The sequence below is a fragment of the Halteromyces radiatus genome (assembly GCF_025201355.1).
Source record: "Halteromyces radiatus strain CBS 162.75 chromosome Unknown BX664scaffold_5, whole genome shotgun sequence".
Classification (NCBI taxonomy): domain Eukaryota; kingdom Fungi; phylum Mucoromycota; class Mucoromycetes; order Mucorales; family Cunninghamellaceae; genus Halteromyces; species Halteromyces radiatus.
Window position 1 is genome coordinate 300,267 of NW_026251691.1, and position 18,036 is coordinate 318,302.

Genomic DNA, 18,036 nt, shown 5'->3' on the forward strand with positions numbered 1-18,036 from the left:
GGGGAGGAAATAGCATCTTCATCGTCACCTGGTAATCCCAAATTAGTATTATTTAAACGTCCGAATTGACAACACTTTTTGATGAGAATGGATGCCATGATTTATTGAAAATAATAATAATAATGATAATAATGAAATGAATGGAATATGGTACAATAAAAAGAAAAAGAAAAAAAAAAGAAAGAGTCTGCAAACTATAATATTGTCAATGTAGGGCAATTATGAAGATTACCCTATGTAGTGGTATTTCCTGTTTTCAACAGATCCAAGAAACTTGATTTTGACATGGTAGATACTAAGAAAATAAATATATATATATATATATATGAATCAACATCATTCTCTCTATTTTTCTATATAAAAAAAAAAAGGTTTCCTTACCATTTTTAGCCTTTTCTTTTGCAATTTGTGTGCCTCTTGTTGCTGTTGCTTGTTCTACTGCTTCTTGAGTAACTCTTTGTTGAGTACGAATAGCATTGAATAATTTGACCACTACAAAAAAAAAAGATCAATATGATTTTATTTTTCACAATACAACAACTTACCACCACGAGTTGATACTTTGCGTAATCGTTTTTCATATTCAAAAGAGGTATAATCAGGAATCACACGCCCTTGATCCTTTCTTTTTTTCTTTTCAGCCGCCAACATCTTTCGAGTCTTATATTCCAATTTTTCATCCTCCAATTTGCGTTCTGTTCCTTTGGACCGTGCTAGAATGGGTTGTTTTCGATCGCTACCTGTCAATGTACTACCGAGAATATTTGTCATAGCTTCCGAGAATGCTGTAGCTGACCCACTTTTCTTTGTTTGCTCTATCAATAAAATAAAATGAAAAAAAAAACTGAGATAAACTATATATATATATATATATAACCATGTCTTGCTTACCAGTAGTATCATCGAGATCCATATCATCACTGCTACTGTTATTCATATCATCATCCGATGACTCCACATCAGCTTCCATATCACTACCACTATCTTCCATATCACTTTCTTCTACTGGATCCTTCTTCTTTGCGAGTTTAATTGTCGGTTTTTTTTCTACAATCTTTTTTGCCATAATGAATGATATAAAATAGAAAAAAAAAAAAAAAAAAAAAGAACAGAGATTGAAATGGGGAAAAATAGAAATCCTGGATTGGTAACAAGCCACTTTTGAGTTTGAATTCCTGTTCTATCCTATATAATACGCATAAAAAAAAAAAGGAAGTACTCAACCACGTAGTATACAATTGATTTATTTCAAAAAGATAATAATACCCATATACTATTTTGATCTACCCAACTTTAAACTAAGGAATCCCGCTATAGCAGCCATCACAGCACCAAATCGTAAGACTACACCTATCGTATCAGAAGGAACACCATCACCAATGTCGGTCGGTTTTTTCTCCAAAAAGTGGAATAACAAACTACTAAAAAATGTCACTAGAAATTGTGGTAACACTATATACATGTTATGGATGCCCAATATAATCCCAGCTGATGGAATGGTTGATAAGTCATTTTGTGTTGATTGTTGATGGTGAGAGAGTGAAGATAAAGATGAAGTTGAGGATGACGATGAAGATAATGATGCTGACGGTATTCCTATAGATAAAACATGATTTTCCTGACCTTCTTGTCGTGGTATATTCAAACGATCCCCATCTTCATCGTGCTTGTTATAAGGTTGTAGAGGTATGTAGTCATCCCGGTCCAACAAAGGATTCCCTTCTTCCACCAAGTGATAGAGATTACCAGATAATCCCATTCCAGCGCTACCAGTAGCCAAATTGATCCTTGATGCCCAAGCTTCTTCCTGTTGTTGCATCCCAAGTGGATTGTATTGATGATCGTTTCTATGTTGTTGATTGTTATCTTGTTGTTGCATTTGTTCGCATTGCGCTATATATTCACCCAATAGTGAGAAAGGAGCCCACATGGTCACTGCCCAGCTGATACCACATATTCCAATAACAAGAGACGCCGCAACCACATCTGATACAAGAACCGTACTGAACATGGCGAAACAAAATATAAAATGACTAATTGTCCACATTCGAGGAAGTGAAACGCATTGTAAATAACGTATATATTTGGATGGTGAGATTGTAAAGTGTTTTCCCCTAACTGTAAATCCATGACTAGTTCCATCATCGTCGTTGTTATAAGAAGACGTCACCAAAAGAGGTATAAAAAAGGATGCAGAGAGTGATACCATGGAATATACCAAAAATGCTAAAGAACCTGCTCGCGTTGCTTGACCCACTGTGTCTACTGACCCATTTTCATTTGATGGTTGATGTTGTAAGGCTGTCCTGTCATAGATTTCCGCAACCCATGTGGTAGAGTAAAATAAAAAAGGAAACCATCCAATCCAAGCAAAGAATTGTACATTACAGATTCGTCGAACAGTCAAAGGTAAATACCAAAGGTTGGAAGCAATATCCGTAAATGTCTTGAAATGTGATATTTTACCCTCCAATCTAAAACATATAAAAAGATCAACTCATATAATTAATGATGATGATAAATTGCTAACTTACTCTTGTTCCTTGGATAACACCTTCTCTTTTACAGTATAACAAGTGATAGCATCACATAAAAGTAGTACAATAGACGCAAACACGCATAAAACCTTGAGTTGTGTATTTCCAAAGAAAGGAAATATCTTGACCAAATCAACATAACCCCTATATAAATAAATATTATAAATGAATAAAATGACATTCGTAGAAATATCTATTTCTGTTTGACATACATGAAATATCCAATAACATTGCCCAAACCAACCATCCGTCCAGCCCATGCAGTTCCTTTTTCTTGTTGAGATGGTGGTAAAGAATCAACTATCAAAGCACGACAAGATGCTTGCACTAACCAAAAAGTAATAATAAAAATAAGTAACAAAAGATATCATTCATCAAATAAAAATAAAAATCGGGAGATACCTAACCACAATTGATACTAAAATCCAAAATATAGATAGCCGTGATAGCAATACCAATAGACAGTTTCTTGAACTGAAAAAAAAAAAAGAGAGAGAAAGAAAAAAAAAATATGGAATATAAGTCGATACATCTACCAACATGTGGAAACAAATCATTACCGAGGCTATTTCATCACTACTAACAAAAAATTCTGTGATTTCCCTTGTCCAACCAATGACCACCAAGCTAATCACCACCATAATACTTCCAATCAATAGAAATGGTCTACGTCGACCCCATTTTGATGTACATTTGTCAGAAAAAGCACCAACAATTGGTTGCATCACTAAACCTATTACAAAAAAAAAAAAAAAAAAAAAAAAGAATATGAGACCAATATTCACCAATATTATAGGATCTTTACCAGATAGAGGTCCAGCTATCCAGACTAATGACATGTGTGATTTTGATAAGCCAAGTGAAAGTAGATAAGGTGTTCCATATGCCATTTCCACACTCCCTGTAATGTATAGAAGAAGAACAAAAAAAAAAAAAAAAAAAAAAAAAAAAAAAAAAGTTAATATAAATGTAGATTCATTTCCTTTCTATTTTTATATATTATTACTTACAGGTAAATTGTAACCTACCAAGTAAAGAAAATAATAAATAATAAAACAAGTCAATTCCAATTTTTTATAAATAAAAGATATATTTTACCCAGCCAAAGATAAAGTCAAATAAAGGATTTTCAAAATCAATGAGTTACCAAGAATAATATTACTCGGTGAAAAAGAAGTTGATGGTAACATGGGTTGTTCAACATCATCAAAAGTTTCATCGGAATGGCGTATGTGGTCATCTGAATTAATGGAAGCTGTGGGTATCTCGGTTTCTTCCATATTGTTGTTGATACCAAAATGTTGCTTTGGAAGTAATACCGTTGTCATAAAAGTACAAATAAATCTATGTGAATAAAACAGAAAAAGTGAAAGGTATGGGGGGAAGAAAAGAAAAGAAAAAAAAAAAAAAAAAAAGAGAGCGGCGAAGAAAGTTTAAAATAAATAAAATAGATAATATTTATAAAAATTTCTTCAAACAAATTTTCACCACTCATTTTTATTTGGGAAACACGAAAAATATATATATATATATTATCAACTATAGAATTAAACCAATTTTTTTTTAAAACTATCCATTTTCATGATTATTTCATATTGATCATTAAATTATGCGCTTTATTTCACCCTTCTTGTTCATTATCATTCAGGCGGAGATGTATATGATAGATGATCACTCTGACAACTTTGGGTTTTTCATCACTGGGATTTTCTTTTTCATTCTAATTGAATCATAATTACAATAAAAAATAAGAAAGGATTTCCACAATGATGGATAGGTGAAAACCGAAAATGACTGAATACAGTAATGATGATGAAATTTATCAAGATAACAATGTCAAAAACAAAAGACAAAAAAAAAAAAAAAAGACTGACTTTGAAATTGAAACAAATGTAGTTGATTGCTCAATGAAATAAGACCTGTATCCCCCAAAAAAAATTATAACACTATAAATCAATCATCCACTCAAAGTACAAAAAAAAAATCATAACAGGAGCAAAAAAAAAAAAAAAAAGATCATCAAAAAGATGAAAAATAAAGAGCTGTGAGGGAAGAGAGACTCGAACTCCCAACCTTCAGATCTGGAATCTGACGCACTGCCAATTGTGCTATCCCCCCAGCGCTTGAAATCGATTTTTTAGAAATCTATCGAAAATGATGGTCATTTTTGCGAGCATTTTTTGATAAAAAAGGTATCAAAAACAAGAGATAACAATGTGATGATTTGTGTCATTGTATAAATAAATATCAAGAACGTTATGGAAAAGTATTAGTAGCGTAGGTTGTATATTGGAAGAGTTCTTTGCATTTTTCTTTATTTGCGTGAATAAAAATTCCACCTCGCTGGAACATCCTGTTTTCAACTCCAGCAAGAAATTTTGCCATTTTTTTTTTTTTATTTTTGTTCCTCGGGATTTTTGAAACAATTCTTTTTTCAATGTAGATTACCATGGTACTATAATATAACAGAAAGCCAATGATATGAAACAACACATATAGGACTACTTTTAGTTTGCGGCAATCACTTTATTTCAACAATGATATGGAAGCAATCAATGTGGAAGAAAAAAAGACCTACAGATTAAGTTAAGAGGAAATGTAATGCGCTTTATTCATGGATTTTCTCTCTCTCTCTCTCTCTCTCTCTACTTTTTATTTTTTTTTTATTTATTTTATTTTGCAACAAGAATAATCCGGATGTACATAACCACATTCCTCTATTTGTATATTGTAGTATTTTATTGATCAATGTAGACACCTGAATTCCATTTCATATAGTTAATTTTTTTTAGAGTTATGTCAATAAAATAGATTCTTCTTGTTGAATGTGACAATGATTGTAGTACCTAATTTTCAATTGTTAGAGTGAATGTATAATAGTGTTAAACAAGGTTCGTTTATTTTGATATACAAATTGAATCATATAATATAATAAAAAAAAGGAAAGAATGAGTGAATAAAAAAAAAAAATAGTAAATGAATAATATGTGGTACAAAGGATAAACAATATAATAATGAAAGGAAGAAACAGATGATATTTGATCTATGCTAATAATAATAATAATAATAATATATAAAAAAAGAAAGTATAATGATAATAAGAATAATAATGATAACAAAAAAAAAAAAATAGGAGATCTATTCTTCATCCATATCTTCATCATCGTCATCTTCATCATCATCATCATCATCGTCGTCACCATGTCCAGCAGCATCTTGTTCCATATCATCATCATCATCACTTTCATGTTCAGCACTATCCAAGATAGTAATAGGTTGTTTTTCCACAGCAGGAGCAGGACCAGCTAAACCTTGAATATGACTGAAAGCTTGTCGTACCCCAGCATTGGTTGACATATCCCAAATATGCATCTTACCGTTAGATCCAGCAATGGCCAATTGGAAGGCAGCATCAGGACAGAATTGAGTACAAAAGATCTTTCCCAAATCAAAGTTACGAGTGGTCACCATACTAGGCTTGTTGTTAGTCGTATTCCAAACCTTGATTGCTTTGTCAGTTCCACCAGTAGCGATACATCCAGGAATCAAAGGGTTCACATCCAAGGCACTTACAGGACCATCATGAGCTTGTAAGATATATAAGGGTTTACCACCTTGTTCACCATTCTTGTTACGTACGTCGTAATAATGTACAAACCCACTTTCCAAAGCGACATAAAAATTGGTAGGTTGATGAGGATCCCAGCGTAATGATTCCACATCACTATCTAATTGCCATCTAGTTACTTGACCAGGAGAACGAGCATCCAATACACATACCGTCTTGTCATAAGAACCAGTCATAAATACTGTCGCTTCAGTAGGATGCCAGGCAACAGACTGCACCTTATCGGAATGATGGGTATATGATTGAACACATTTCGAAGTAGTCAAATCCCACATTTTCACAGTACCATCAGCTGAAGAAGAAAGTAAAAAGTTTCTATTTTTTTTAAGAGAAAATAAAATAAAATAAAAATAAAAAGAGTTAGTATTTTTTTTTTATAAAAAAAAAAAGATATATATTGTGATCAACTTTACTTGTGATTTTTATTCCAAGATAAATCCATGATAGCATCCACATGATAATTGGCATTGACTTTCTTTGATCGCTTCTTTGATTTATCGGTATGACCAAGAATAGTTTCAGGGTACATAACATCGATAGTATCCAAGTTCCAAATTTCAATATCAGGTTCAAAAGTACCAATAGCCACATAATTGCCATTAGAAGCTTGGCCCAATTTCGTGCCACAGTGGAAATCTAACCATTCCAAACATAAAGGAAACGAAGGTAACATGATATCATGATGTACATACAAGTTGTCTTGATTGGATTCAAAAACATATACTTCTAAATGAGAAATATCATCTTCGGTTCTGGCGGCTAATAGTAAATTGTCGGTAGGAAGAATCTCCAATTCTTGTTGTTCTTCAAGTTGTTCTTTGGCATCGTCTTTCATGGTAACATATGGATCTTCATCGTCATTATCGTAATAAGTCAAGTTTTTGATTTTGGAGAAAACACCAACCTCTACAAAGAAAGGTACAAGTTAGTAAAGTTTTTTCTTTTTTTTAAAAAAAAAAAAAACATGTAAGAATCACATACGTCGATCTTTGTCAGCTTCTACTTCTTCATCATAAGTGTCCAAATTATATCTAGCCAAGTCATCGTCATCATTAGTAGTAGTAGTGGGTTCTTTTTGATCGACAGACATAGCTTCAGCAGCTTTCAAGTCTTCTCTTGCATCTTCCAGTTGATCAGCAGCCAATTTTTGAATACGATCATATTCCTTGTCATCCAAATTATATTTTTCAGGGTGTTGAGCAGCAACACCTTGACGAATCCAATGAATTGCAGAAATCATGTTGAAAAAGAAAGTGCAACGATAGAAAGAAAAGTAAAAGAAAAAGGGAAAAAAAAATTGAAGGTCAAAAAGCCACAAGCGGTATCTCAAAAATAAGACATTTGGAAAGAACCTTCCAAAAAAGGGTGGGGAAGATCTATTTGCATGAATATTCGACAGGAGAGATATGGTTTTTTTTTTTTTTTATTTCATCAAAGAGATAAATACAAATCAATTTTTCTAAACTAGTCATCTAAATTAAACAATAATATAAATTAAGCTAAACTACCAAAGTTGTCATCAAAAGGAGCTTGAAATGGTAAACGAGACATCAGAGGAGTGGTTGAAAGAATTGGTGTCATTGTTCGATTATCATTCATCGCTTTTCTTCGAGGAGACCAACATCTTGTCCATTTTCCAATATCATCGATTAAATGTCTTAATTCTGCTACCCTTCGTTCCAATTCACGATAACCTATAGCTTGATCATCATCACCCCATCGATCCACATATTTACTAAATACATCTGTTTCATCCACCAACTTGTTCCCATTTTCATCTTGAGGTAAGGCCAATGCAAGTTGATCCATCTTGATTCGTAATCGTTTCCCCACAATGTTACATACCGTGACGTAGTATAACCTTGAGACACGAGCCACACCTACAAGAGAACGGGTATCAGGAATAAATGATAATGCCAATTCAAGAATTTCAGGTGGAAGTTGTTGAACAGGTGTATCTTTGGTATCAGTAGTAGGAGTAGTAACATCGTCTGATATGTGTTGGTCTTGTTGTGAAGTCAAAATAGTCACTGTACCAGTTGTACTTCCAATGGGACTGCATACATTGGGTAAGGGTGAAGGTAAGGGTGATGATAAAGTTGATTCTGGTAATTGTGGTGATTTTGCTGTTCTTGATGTTGGTAATGTCAATATCCACGTTGCCAATGATTGCTTTTCACACTTTATTGATTTTCGTTTCAATCGATCGATGGTGTCATAAGCATCACGCATAGAAGCAATTCCTTTCATTTCACATTTTCCACGTCCTCGTACTAACATTTTGAGTAATGTTTGATGATAGTAATGACCTGGGCTTCGTCCAACATAGATAGAATGTACGTCCAATGTATCCATGGTTACTTCAAAAATAGCAGGCCAGAGGTCTCGATCAGACATATTCATTTTCAGAGCCTTGCCTAATGATAAAGCTTGATCACCAGCAATAAAAGGATATGGAAAGTTGGTCTTATTCTGAATATGAGCAACTTCATTAGAAGGACCTGGGCAGAGTATAACAAAGTAGGCATCCTGGCGTAATAATATTCGAAAGAACTTTATTTTTTTTTTTTAAAAAAAAAAAAAAAGATAAGTATGAGATGAATACACCTGTATTCTATGTTGACTACATTTTTTTACCTTCTTTGTTGCTTCATCAATTTCCCATTCTTCCAATGTAAAAGGATCTTGATAAGTAGTACTATGAGGGTCTACACCATATAAGTTCAAAATATGTAAAAGTTGAGGACATACAGGACAAGATGAGTTTTTGAATGTAAGAAGAATAAGTCGATAATCCTTTGCCAATTGTTTCATATCCAATTTATTGCCCTTTTGTTAAAAGAAAATAATAATAATTAGCAATAAATAAACTGTTATCATATATACCTTGATGTCCTTAAGTTGAATATCAGGGAATTGTCGTGGAGTAGAAGTCATTGTTTGAAAGCCATGAATAAAATCAGTCCCCACATTCATATTGCTTTTAAAATAAAAATAAAAAAAATAAAAAATAGAAGGAAGAGATAAGAAAAGATTCAACAACACGGTAAAAATAAAACTATATGAAGCAGAAAGGAAGAGGGTCTGGTTTGGACTCCGCCCGTAGCTTTTTAATTTTGAAACAAGAAACATATACATAAGACATAATAATAAGGCATATATTCATATAAAATTTGGTTGACAAAGAAATCAAAAAAAAAAATCAAAGAGACTAATCCATAGGTCATAACTATATAAATATTGGGTAGAGAAATATTGTTGTCAAATAGTAAAAAAAAATCATTTATGGACTAGGACTATTGCAAGGTGTATGGGGTAAGGAAGAAGAGATATCTTGGTTTGTAAGCCATTGAACAGATAGTCGAGAGGATGGAGAGGTACGTGATTGTTGATGACAGTTGGATACGGGCGATGTTGATGATGATGATGGTTGTTGAGGTGCTATGTTGATTGGTTGACTAGTTCTTTCAATCAACTTTTGGACATACAAATTTCTTTCATCAGATGATAATCGTGTTCGATGCAAATTCTCAGCTCGATCATGAACTCTAGAATGTCTTCGAAGATTACTCACCACTGAAAATCGACGACCACATCCAATCCTATATATATATATATATTTTTTTTTAAAAAAAAAAAAAAAAAAAAAGAATCATTATGAATAAGCGCTTAGAAAATATTTCATCATACTTACACATTACATTTAAATGGCTTTTCTCCAGTATGTGTATAAATATGAGTTTGAAGAGCACTGGGACGATTGAACCGTCGATGACATATGGAACAACAATGTCGTTCCATTTTTCCTTTGGTAATCAGAGTAGCAGCTAAAAAGATATGTGTTTGACCAATTGGAGGTAAAGTAGAGGTCTTCATACTTGTGATAATGATAAAAAGTGAAGAAAGAGATTTGACTTTTTATATATAAGCATTCTGAGTTCGAAACCCCATTGTCTTTGTTCTCTTTTTTTTTTTTTCGAAGTGAGCGAATTGAAAAAAAAAAAGAAAGAGTGAGTTATATACGGAAGTTGGTATGTACGTGTCATGTTATTTTGATTTGAAAATGGTAAATTCCATTCTAGTACAAATCGATACCTTATAAGGGGGAATATGTATGAGATAGATTTAGACATCACTTTTTTTTTTTTAGGGATCATGTTCTTCTGAAAAGATATGACTCCGCCATCATCTCATTATGCATGGAAGAAACTAGGTTTTATTTGAAAAGCTGATAAAAATAAGGTTTTAGTGAACATTAACCTTGGTCGATCCCTATTTCTGGACACATGTGTGCTCACTTGTCTCTATTTATTATCGATCAAAACATATGTTGTTTCTATATATAAATAAATAGGTTGATGTTCTTCGAGATTCCTTTCCCCTGAGAATATAACACACTGTCCCAGAAAATACGTAATTTATATACCCCAGAGATACCCCAAAGACAGGAGTGGCAAAAAAAAAAAAAAAAAAAAAAAAAAAAAAAAAAGATGACAAGATGATAAAATAACGAGGTTCAGAAGTTTTTATTCCAAAAAAAAAAAAAAGAACTCTATCTAATTTATGGGTTACCACGAGGTTGCCATTTACCAATATAAAACACAGCGAGTCCAAACAAGGTGATAGAAGCTGAGACACCAAGTAAATACCGATATCCATATTGATCATATACAAATCCACTAAGTACGCTACCCAAACCATATCCAAGACCAGAAAAGAGTACACCAAGAATCCCTTGTGCTAAACCACGTTGATCTTCAGGAAAGAATGTATCCACTTCAGCCACGGCAGTTGACCACATCATTGCATAACAGAAACCTATAGATTTAAGAGAAAGTTAATGAATTTTATGTAGATATAAATAAAATTTACCATTGACTATTTGTAATCCCAAGGCTAAAGTGATAGATAAAGTATCATTTGATTTCAACATCATAAAGATCATATTTCTAATTACGAAAAATAGATGAGCCATTGTAGTCAGAGTGGTAACACTAAATCTATCAAAGAGCTATACATAATAATAATAATAATAGTATAAGTATACAAAGCATAGAAAAAAAAAAGATGCATTGGATGTGTGTACCTTTTTTGATAACCAAAAAGTCATGACTTCTGCCACCCCAGCCAATGGACCAGTCAAACCCATCAAAGAAGGATTCATACCAATATCATTACGATAAATCAAGAATAAGAATTGACTAATCATAGAATAACCTAATCCAAAGAGAAGTACCATCATCATAAAGGTTTGTACACGAAGTGATTTCAATGTAGATTTTTCCAAGGGAAGATTATCTTGTTGACCCACCAAAGCGAATGCTGCCAAAGAGGTTTCAACAGTAGGGATGTGGGAAAGCACAAGACCAACCGAGGGATATTCATCTTGATCTAAATTCGACATTATTTGACTTGCTTCTTGTTGTGCACCCATGGCGGCATATGTAGTTGTTGTTGTAATGGTTTGTAAAAGTTGATGATATCTTCTATTATCGTCTTCATCCAATAACAATGTATTTGCATGACTTGCAATGCTATCTCGACGCCAAATACTAGACTGATCTACTGGTTGTTGTTGGAAGAAAGGTGGTGCAGAAGTTGTATGGGTCGTAACAATGGAAGATCGCCTTGATTGTCGATCATCATCCAATATGTCACTTGAAGTACGTTGTTCTTGTAATGGACTGTATGCATAATTCCCTCGTGCTTCGGATTTACTGAGTAATGTCTGTTGTTCCTCCAAAAGGGCATCATAATCATCGAATTTGGTCATTGAACAGAATAAGATCAATAATGCCATACCAGCTGCAAAGAGATAGAAAGATGATCGAATACCAACACTGCTAACCATAATGCCCACTGCAAACAAGCATACACCATTGGATATAGATCCCCATAATCGTTGATTGCCTGTTTTGTACATTATATATGTAATCAAAAAAAAAAAAAAAGAATGTGTTAAGAGTATCATCCCACATATAGTGTATAACTTACCATATAAAACCTTTTGATCCCCTAATATCTTCAATACAGAACTATCCACCAATGCCACTAATGGAGACCCAAAGAAGGAGAAGGCCAAAGCAAGACACATTGCGAGCCAAAAAACGATCGGTCCAGCAAGAGTCTTTACAAGATCTGCTAGAAATAAAAGAGCCAATACACTGGAGCCACCAAGAAAAGTAAGAAGGGACATCAATCGACCTTGAAAATGAGGATGTTTGTCAGCTATCATTGTCCAAAGCGGGGATGAGATGATCTATATAGAAATTATAAGAATTTATTGTAAATATCAAAATAAATAAATAATCCTTTATATATATACCTGAACAAAGTACGGTGTGGCCAATAATAATCCTATTTCTTGAGACGTCATATTCAATTCTTCATCGTAAAAGATGGCAATGTACCCGATGGCCGATCCATAAAGCATGTACAAGCTAACATAGAGTAACTTGGGGAGAACATAGGTTGTTCCCATAAAGACAATAAAGATATCAAGAAGAAGAAAATAGAACTAAAGATAAAACCAAAAAAAATGAATAAAGAAATTGGAAAGAAAAGAAGAAAGAAAGGAAGAGAAGAAAAAATCAGTGTTCTTTCATTTTTAAAACGACGATCCCTAACATGAGGAAAAAAAAAAGTTACCAAACACGGGTTTGTTTCAAGAATTGACATCATTGTACTGCATTTCACTTTATGCGATAAATATAATAATTCGTTTTATTTTAGATAGTAAAACGCCATTAAATTGATATAAAGGTGATATATAAAACGAATCCCCTTGAAATAAAACAAACTATTCTATAAACTAACTACTACAATAATAATAATAATAATAATAATAATAATAATAATAATAATAATAATAAGCACTATAAATGGGGAAAAAAAAATACAGTGAAAGGATGAATAAAATATTTTATTGAGTACCATATAACTAAAAAAAAAAAGGTCAATATTAGTTCAAACAATGTCACGTACTGATATGTATCAAAATATAATATGTATATATATTACCGTAATGTAACCATCATCACTACTGGCAGCCACAACCATTAGATTTGGATGGAAAGTTAATGCACGAGTAAAAGAACTCTTTTGTCCTAAAAATCCTGTTGAAGGTCGTAGAGTTGATAATCTAGTTCCATCTACATTCCAAAACTTGATAACTTGATCATCACCCGCACTAGAGTGTGAAAAGAAAAAAAAAAAAAAAAGGTGAGAAACTTTTCATAGATCCTTTGTTTGATTGTGTTACGCAGTTTCCTTTTTTAATATTACCTAACTATAACTTGACTATGGTCATGCACTGCCAATGAAGTCATGTCTGCATGAGTATGAGCTTCAATGGTTCGAATAGAATGCGTTTGTCGAATATCCCAAATCTTGATATCACCTCCAAATCCACCAGATACTAATTCCCTATTTCCATCACGCTGTAAATGGACACCAGTCACCCAAGCATTGTGTTCATCCCATCGTTGTACCATAGAAGAAGAATTCTTCAAACGTCGATCGTATACTCCGATCAGCCCATCACCAAATCCAGCTATCAAGATATTACCACTGGTTTGATCACTAGTAATACTTGTTACACATCCATCAGATTGAGTAGCAATATCCTAATTGAAAAAAAAAAAAATATAAAAATAAATAAATGAATAGAACATTGACAAGGAATTCCAACAAACTTTACCATGACTGACATTTCTTGATGAGCATCCCAAACCTTAATCACACGTGCATCACCTCCTGTAAAAAGAGCTCCTCTTCCTTGATGCCATTCACAAACAAGTCCACTTTGCCTAGAATTGCTCTTTTCCATATCCTTCAGTGCACGCCATGAACTAACCAAAATCGCTTCTTCTTGTTCACTCCCATCATAGTTTTTGTACAATCGAATGACACCATCATCTAAGTCGACAAAAAAAAAAAACAATCAATCAATCTTACTATATAAATGTATATGTGTATTTTGATTGTTTTTACCTGATCCAGTCAATAACAGAGCAACGTCGTCTTCATTAATGAACTTCATATCAGTAATACGACTTTGTGAGGGATTGTGATTATCAATTACACTAAGAGGAGCACCTGTTTTCCAATCCCATACTCTAAAATTCATAAGAAGGATAAAAAAATCAATATTCTTATTCATTTCTTTCCATTCATCCACTTACACTAAACAATTGTATGCATCAGCCGCCACAAGATGAGGTTCATATTGATGAAATAAAAGTTTAGTTGCTTCAGTTTCATTATGTACCGAGATAATCTGATCTTCCCATCGGCTGGTTCCTGCCATTGCCTTGGTAGAATTCGATTCTAAGAGGATCTTTTCATTACGACTACGACGCCATTTTCGTTGGGTATATACTACGCTACCAGGTTCATCCGATTCAGCAGCCTATTATAAATCAAAATATATCATTCGATAAATAAAATAATCAATCTTTTTTTTTTTTTTTGGTCCACTTACCCGCATTTGAGGTTCTGTAAAATATTCACAACTCCAATCATAAAATTCTGATGATACCGGTAAAACATTGTCATTGTTGTTGGAAAATGATGTTGACTCATTATTTCTATTATTCGATGCTCCATTATTCAGGTTACTAGCATGATTGGAAGTAGTTGTATTTGCCGATGTTATTGTTGTGGATGATCTAGGATCGGGTCGATGAGCCGTTGATACTAATGGTGAGTCATTATCTATATTGGATGGTTCTGAAGGATTTAAGGGTGAAGTATTTCCAAAATTGTAAATAGTTCGAAGTGTTGAAGCAAAGGATACTGATCGTGTCAATTTGGCAGGTCGACTTGCTGCTGTTACTTCTGTTGTTGCTGATGATGATGATGGTTCGTTCAAATGATAAACAGATGGTGAATTGTTGTTACTGTCCAAATTACTCTTTGACAGGATGGATGGGTCCAAACTTGCTTGGTATTGTAGAGATTCACGAATCACAGATGTCACGTATTCACCAACTGAAGGAGTATCCAATAACATAGCATTGATATGATCGACCACAATGGCAGCAGCCTTCGCCACATCGGGATGAGGATCTACTGATAAATTCAATAAAGCCTTCCAAATCACAGCATAAACAGAATCGTAACTTGTTGAACCAGAATGAGATTCCTTATTCGCGCGCCATTCAGCTAAAATGGTTGATAATTGTCGATGGTTGGGTCGTGATTTCATTTTTCCATTCATTGTTGATAATCCATTCCCTGTGTTGATATTGTTAATTGATCGTTGAGTTTGTTGATCTTCATCAATTGTTTGACTGGCTGCCACCAAAAATTTACTAGAACCTGCTTGATGTACAATATGAGATAAGGCAACAACAAATTCTTTTCGTACCACAGGAGATCCATCCGACATGGCCACCAGAGATGCAATAGCTATGTTGTGTTCAATATTCATCATTTGTTCTGTTTTGTTGGCATCACCAAGAAAAGTACCAAGTGCATACATCACCGAAGCACGTACTTCAGGTACACTATCATTAAGAAGTGCACATAATTTTTCATGTCCATTTTCCGCTATTGCTGCTTGCTTTGCTTCACTGTTGTTCATCCATACTTGAGCCAAACAGAGACATACCCATTGTCGTAATAGTGGATCTGGATCCTTGACATGTGCCAGACAAGCTGTGATGACATTACCCCGTAAGCATGCCTGTTGTCCCATCTTGAAGTTTGTACAAAAGACCGAAAGTATAAAAGCACTCATAGCACGATGTTCTGATACATGAGGAATACTAAGCATTGCATTGTTTGGTGTAAGAATGTTGATAAAATATGCATAACCATGATCCTTTAGTAAATCATTTTGACAAGATCGATCCACTGCCAGAATACGAGCCCAAATAAATACAAGTACAGGCTTCAATTCTGCCGCAGGACTTTGCAAAAGTTTGAGTACATAAGGGAAGATACCAACAGATAAAGCTGCATTGACAGCCCACGGTCCCAAATCCAAGAAGCGACTAAGTAAAATCAATGCTCGAAGACGATGAACTTGACTGAGAAGCACTTGTAAAACGATAGGAAGTTGTTCGGGTATCTTTGGATTCACTGCACCTTCAGAGAGCCAAACTTCAAATGCTGTGAGTTGTTCCGCGAAGAAGTTACTTGGTTGATATTGATAAGGAGTTCCACCATTTTCGGCAGCAAGGAGAGCAGGTAATTGGAAAAGACACATGTCCACAGCTAGGTCCCAGGCTTGCCACATTGGGTGATCATGTGTATCAGGTAATTTTGGAGTCGACATGGGAGTGCATTGATAAGATCGCATGATTCGTTCTGCCAGTAAAAAATTTCTAAACATAGAGGCTACCATAAGATCTTGTCGAAAAAGTCGTTTGAAAAGTTCAGGTTGACCTTGTAAAACACACCAAGCAATGGTATCAGTAACAGCAGTAAATATCCAATTCAATTCGCCAAGTGGTGTTCTTCGTTCTTTTGCGCAACCAGGTAATCGTAATACCATGTCCATAGTAATGTTTGTTGTTAGTAAAGGATTTCGCATGATGACCCATCGTAAAGACATTTCAATAGGAGTCGTCAAACAAGAAGTAAATACATCGGCAGGTAAATCAGGACTCATAGGTAAAGTTTCAGTTGGTCCACAAGCAGCTAGTTGAATACTATCCCTCCACGATGATGATAATGTTCCTTGATGTTGTTGTGATGCACGTAATGCTTCATTATCTCGTTGTTCAGCAAATCGATTGAAAGCGTTCACAATATTCCCAGCAGAGGAGCAATCCCAAACATAAATAACAGGAGAACCAAGCCAAGATTGTAAATCAAATAAGGAAACAGGTATGTATTGAGTATAGTTTCGATTGAAAACCCATATTTCACCACTTGAAGTAGGTTTTGGTACACCATGTCCATTGTAATGGAATAAAATACGTTCTTCTTTGGCATTTCTTCGAGTTTGACAACATAACTTTTTTGTTTCTTCCACAGATGGATCCAATGAGAGTTTAAATCGAGTACGACTATTGATATTTTCATATTGAGTATGTAGATTTTTTCCAATAGTTTCCAAAGACTTTTGAGGTATAACAAGAAAAGGATCAATCCAACATTCTAATTTTGCACATGGATTCGTTTTAACAATATCAGGAGGATCCGTACCAATGTTCAGACATATCACAAGTAAACCTTAAAAAATTGAAAAAAAAAATATAACGATGGTTACATATATGTTATTGTTATTTTTTTTTTTCATTCTTAACCCCTATTTTGTTTTCATTACCCGAGACAGTTTTGATTCTTTCACGTAATCGCTATTATTATTATTATTATGAATAATGACATATAAGTTTTGTATATACTAACATTTTTCCTTTTTTTTTTTTTTTAACTTACCCAGTCAAGTAAAGTATTACGACCAATAGGGTGAGGTTTTGCATTGGTATCATGTCGTTTTTCAGAATAATATAAAAACCGAATAATATCTTCTTCAAATATTTCTTGATCAAAACCATGACGTATTGTAGAATTGTTGTTATCTTGTGGTTGTTCGTCAGAAGTTGTTGTATCTGGTTCATTTCTATTATTTATTTCACCATTAACAAGAGTGCTACTAGTGCTTCTTGCATCCTCGTTGGTATCAGATGCTATCACTGGTGTTGCTATAGGCATGGTCCAATGGGATAGAAAAAAACTAACTTTAAAAAGTAGAGAGAGATTAGATGTCACCTTTTTATATGTACATATCCATTTATTTATTTGTTTATTTGTTTTTTTTTCTAAGGTATTACATACTGAATGATATCTTGAATACACTTTAGATTATTTTGAAGAATTGGGAATATAAAGAAAGAAAGGAAAAAAAAAAAAGATAGA

At 33.7% G+C, this 18,036-nt stretch overlaps 7 protein-coding genes and 1 non-coding gene across 8 annotated transcripts; all 8 read right to left on the reverse strand.

Annotated features, from left to right (window-relative positions):
- Positions 1 to 75: 75 nt before the first annotated feature.
- Positions 76 to 1,065, reverse strand: BX664DRAFT_334897 (Rrp15p-domain-containing protein). The gene is made up of 4 exons (XM_051545791.1): positions 892 to 1,065; positions 546 to 815; positions 382 to 492; positions 76 to 295 (listed from the first exon to the last, which is right to left on the reverse strand). Exons 1-4 carry the CDS (start codon positions 989 to 991, stop codon positions 234 to 236), a joined length of 543 nt encoding a protein of 180 aa, XP_051398754.1. The 5' UTR covers positions 992 to 1,065; the 3' UTR covers positions 76 to 233.
- Positions 1,066 to 1,216: 151 nt separating this feature from the next.
- BX664DRAFT_334898 (major facilitator superfamily domain-containing protein) lies at positions 1,217 to 3,943 on the reverse strand. Its single transcript, XM_051545792.1, has 8 exons — positions 3,636 to 3,943; positions 3,548 to 3,561; positions 3,343 to 3,438; positions 3,098 to 3,270; positions 2,945 to 3,011; positions 2,750 to 2,864; positions 2,535 to 2,681; positions 1,217 to 2,474 (listed from the first exon to the last, which is right to left on the reverse strand). Exons 1-8 carry the CDS (start codon positions 3,863 to 3,865, stop codon positions 1,274 to 1,276), a joined length of 2,043 nt encoding a protein of 680 aa, XP_051398755.1. The 5' UTR covers positions 3,866 to 3,943; the 3' UTR covers positions 1,217 to 1,273.
- A 639-nt stretch (positions 3,944 to 4,582) lies between these two features.
- On the reverse strand, positions 4,583 to 4,655 carry BX664DRAFT_t90. Its single transcript has one exon. It is a non-coding gene; the product is annotated as a tRNA-Trp (tRNA).
- Positions 4,656 to 5,638: 983 nt separating this feature from the next.
- On the reverse strand, positions 5,639 to 7,409 carry BX664DRAFT_298475 (WD40-repeat-containing domain protein). The gene is made up of 3 exons (XM_051542275.1): positions 7,147 to 7,409; positions 6,579 to 7,071; positions 5,639 to 6,480 (listed from the first exon to the last, which is right to left on the reverse strand). Exons 1-3 carry the CDS (start codon positions 7,403 to 7,405, stop codon positions 5,676 to 5,678), a joined length of 1,557 nt encoding a protein of 518 aa, XP_051398756.1. The 5' UTR covers positions 7,406 to 7,409; the 3' UTR covers positions 5,639 to 5,675.
- Positions 7,410 to 7,569: 160 nt separating this feature from the next.
- BX664DRAFT_150519 (uncharacterized protein) lies at positions 7,570 to 9,177 on the reverse strand. Its single transcript, XM_051539893.1, has 2 exons — positions 8,803 to 9,177; positions 7,570 to 8,718 (listed from the first exon to the last, which is right to left on the reverse strand). The coding sequence occupies exons 1-2, from the start codon at positions 8,977 to 8,979 to the stop codon at positions 7,660 to 7,662; spliced, it is 1,236 nt and encodes a 411-aa protein (XP_051398757.1). The 5' UTR covers positions 8,980 to 9,177; the 3' UTR covers positions 7,570 to 7,659.
- A 523-nt stretch (positions 9,178 to 9,700) lies between these two features.
- Positions 9,701 to 9,960, reverse strand: BX664DRAFT_243659 (uncharacterized protein; the record flags this gene model as incomplete). Its single annotated transcript, XM_051540239.1, has 2 exons — positions 9,701 to 9,767; positions 9,860 to 9,960. Coding segments are annotated over 2 exons (168 nt in total), but the record flags the coding sequence as incomplete, so codon positions are not given.
- A 696-nt stretch (positions 9,961 to 10,656) lies between these two features.
- Positions 10,657 to 12,736, reverse strand: BX664DRAFT_334907 (major facilitator superfamily domain-containing protein). The gene is made up of 5 exons (XM_051545793.1): positions 12,491 to 12,736; positions 12,160 to 12,424; positions 11,252 to 12,075; positions 11,038 to 11,176; positions 10,657 to 10,983 (listed from the first exon to the last, which is right to left on the reverse strand). Exons 1-5 carry the CDS (start codon positions 12,644 to 12,646, stop codon positions 10,727 to 10,729), a joined length of 1,641 nt encoding a protein of 546 aa, XP_051398759.1. The 5' UTR covers positions 12,647 to 12,736; the 3' UTR covers positions 10,657 to 10,726.
- A 251-nt stretch (positions 12,737 to 12,987) lies between these two features.
- Positions 12,988 to 18,028, reverse strand: BX664DRAFT_334910 (raptor N-terminal caspase like domain-containing protein). Its single transcript, XM_051545794.1, has 10 exons — positions 17,956 to 18,028; positions 17,557 to 17,858; positions 17,444 to 17,474; positions 14,648 to 17,349; positions 14,349 to 14,575; positions 14,158 to 14,282; positions 13,865 to 14,082; positions 13,450 to 13,790; positions 13,186 to 13,354; positions 12,988 to 13,105 (listed from the first exon to the last, which is right to left on the reverse strand). The coding sequence occupies exons 2-10, from the start codon at positions 17,830 to 17,832 to the stop codon at positions 13,088 to 13,090; spliced, it is 4,107 nt and encodes a 1,368-aa protein (XP_051398760.1). The 5' UTR covers positions 17,833 to 17,858; positions 17,956 to 18,028; the 3' UTR covers positions 12,988 to 13,087.
- Positions 18,029 to 18,036: the final 8 nt, after the last annotated feature.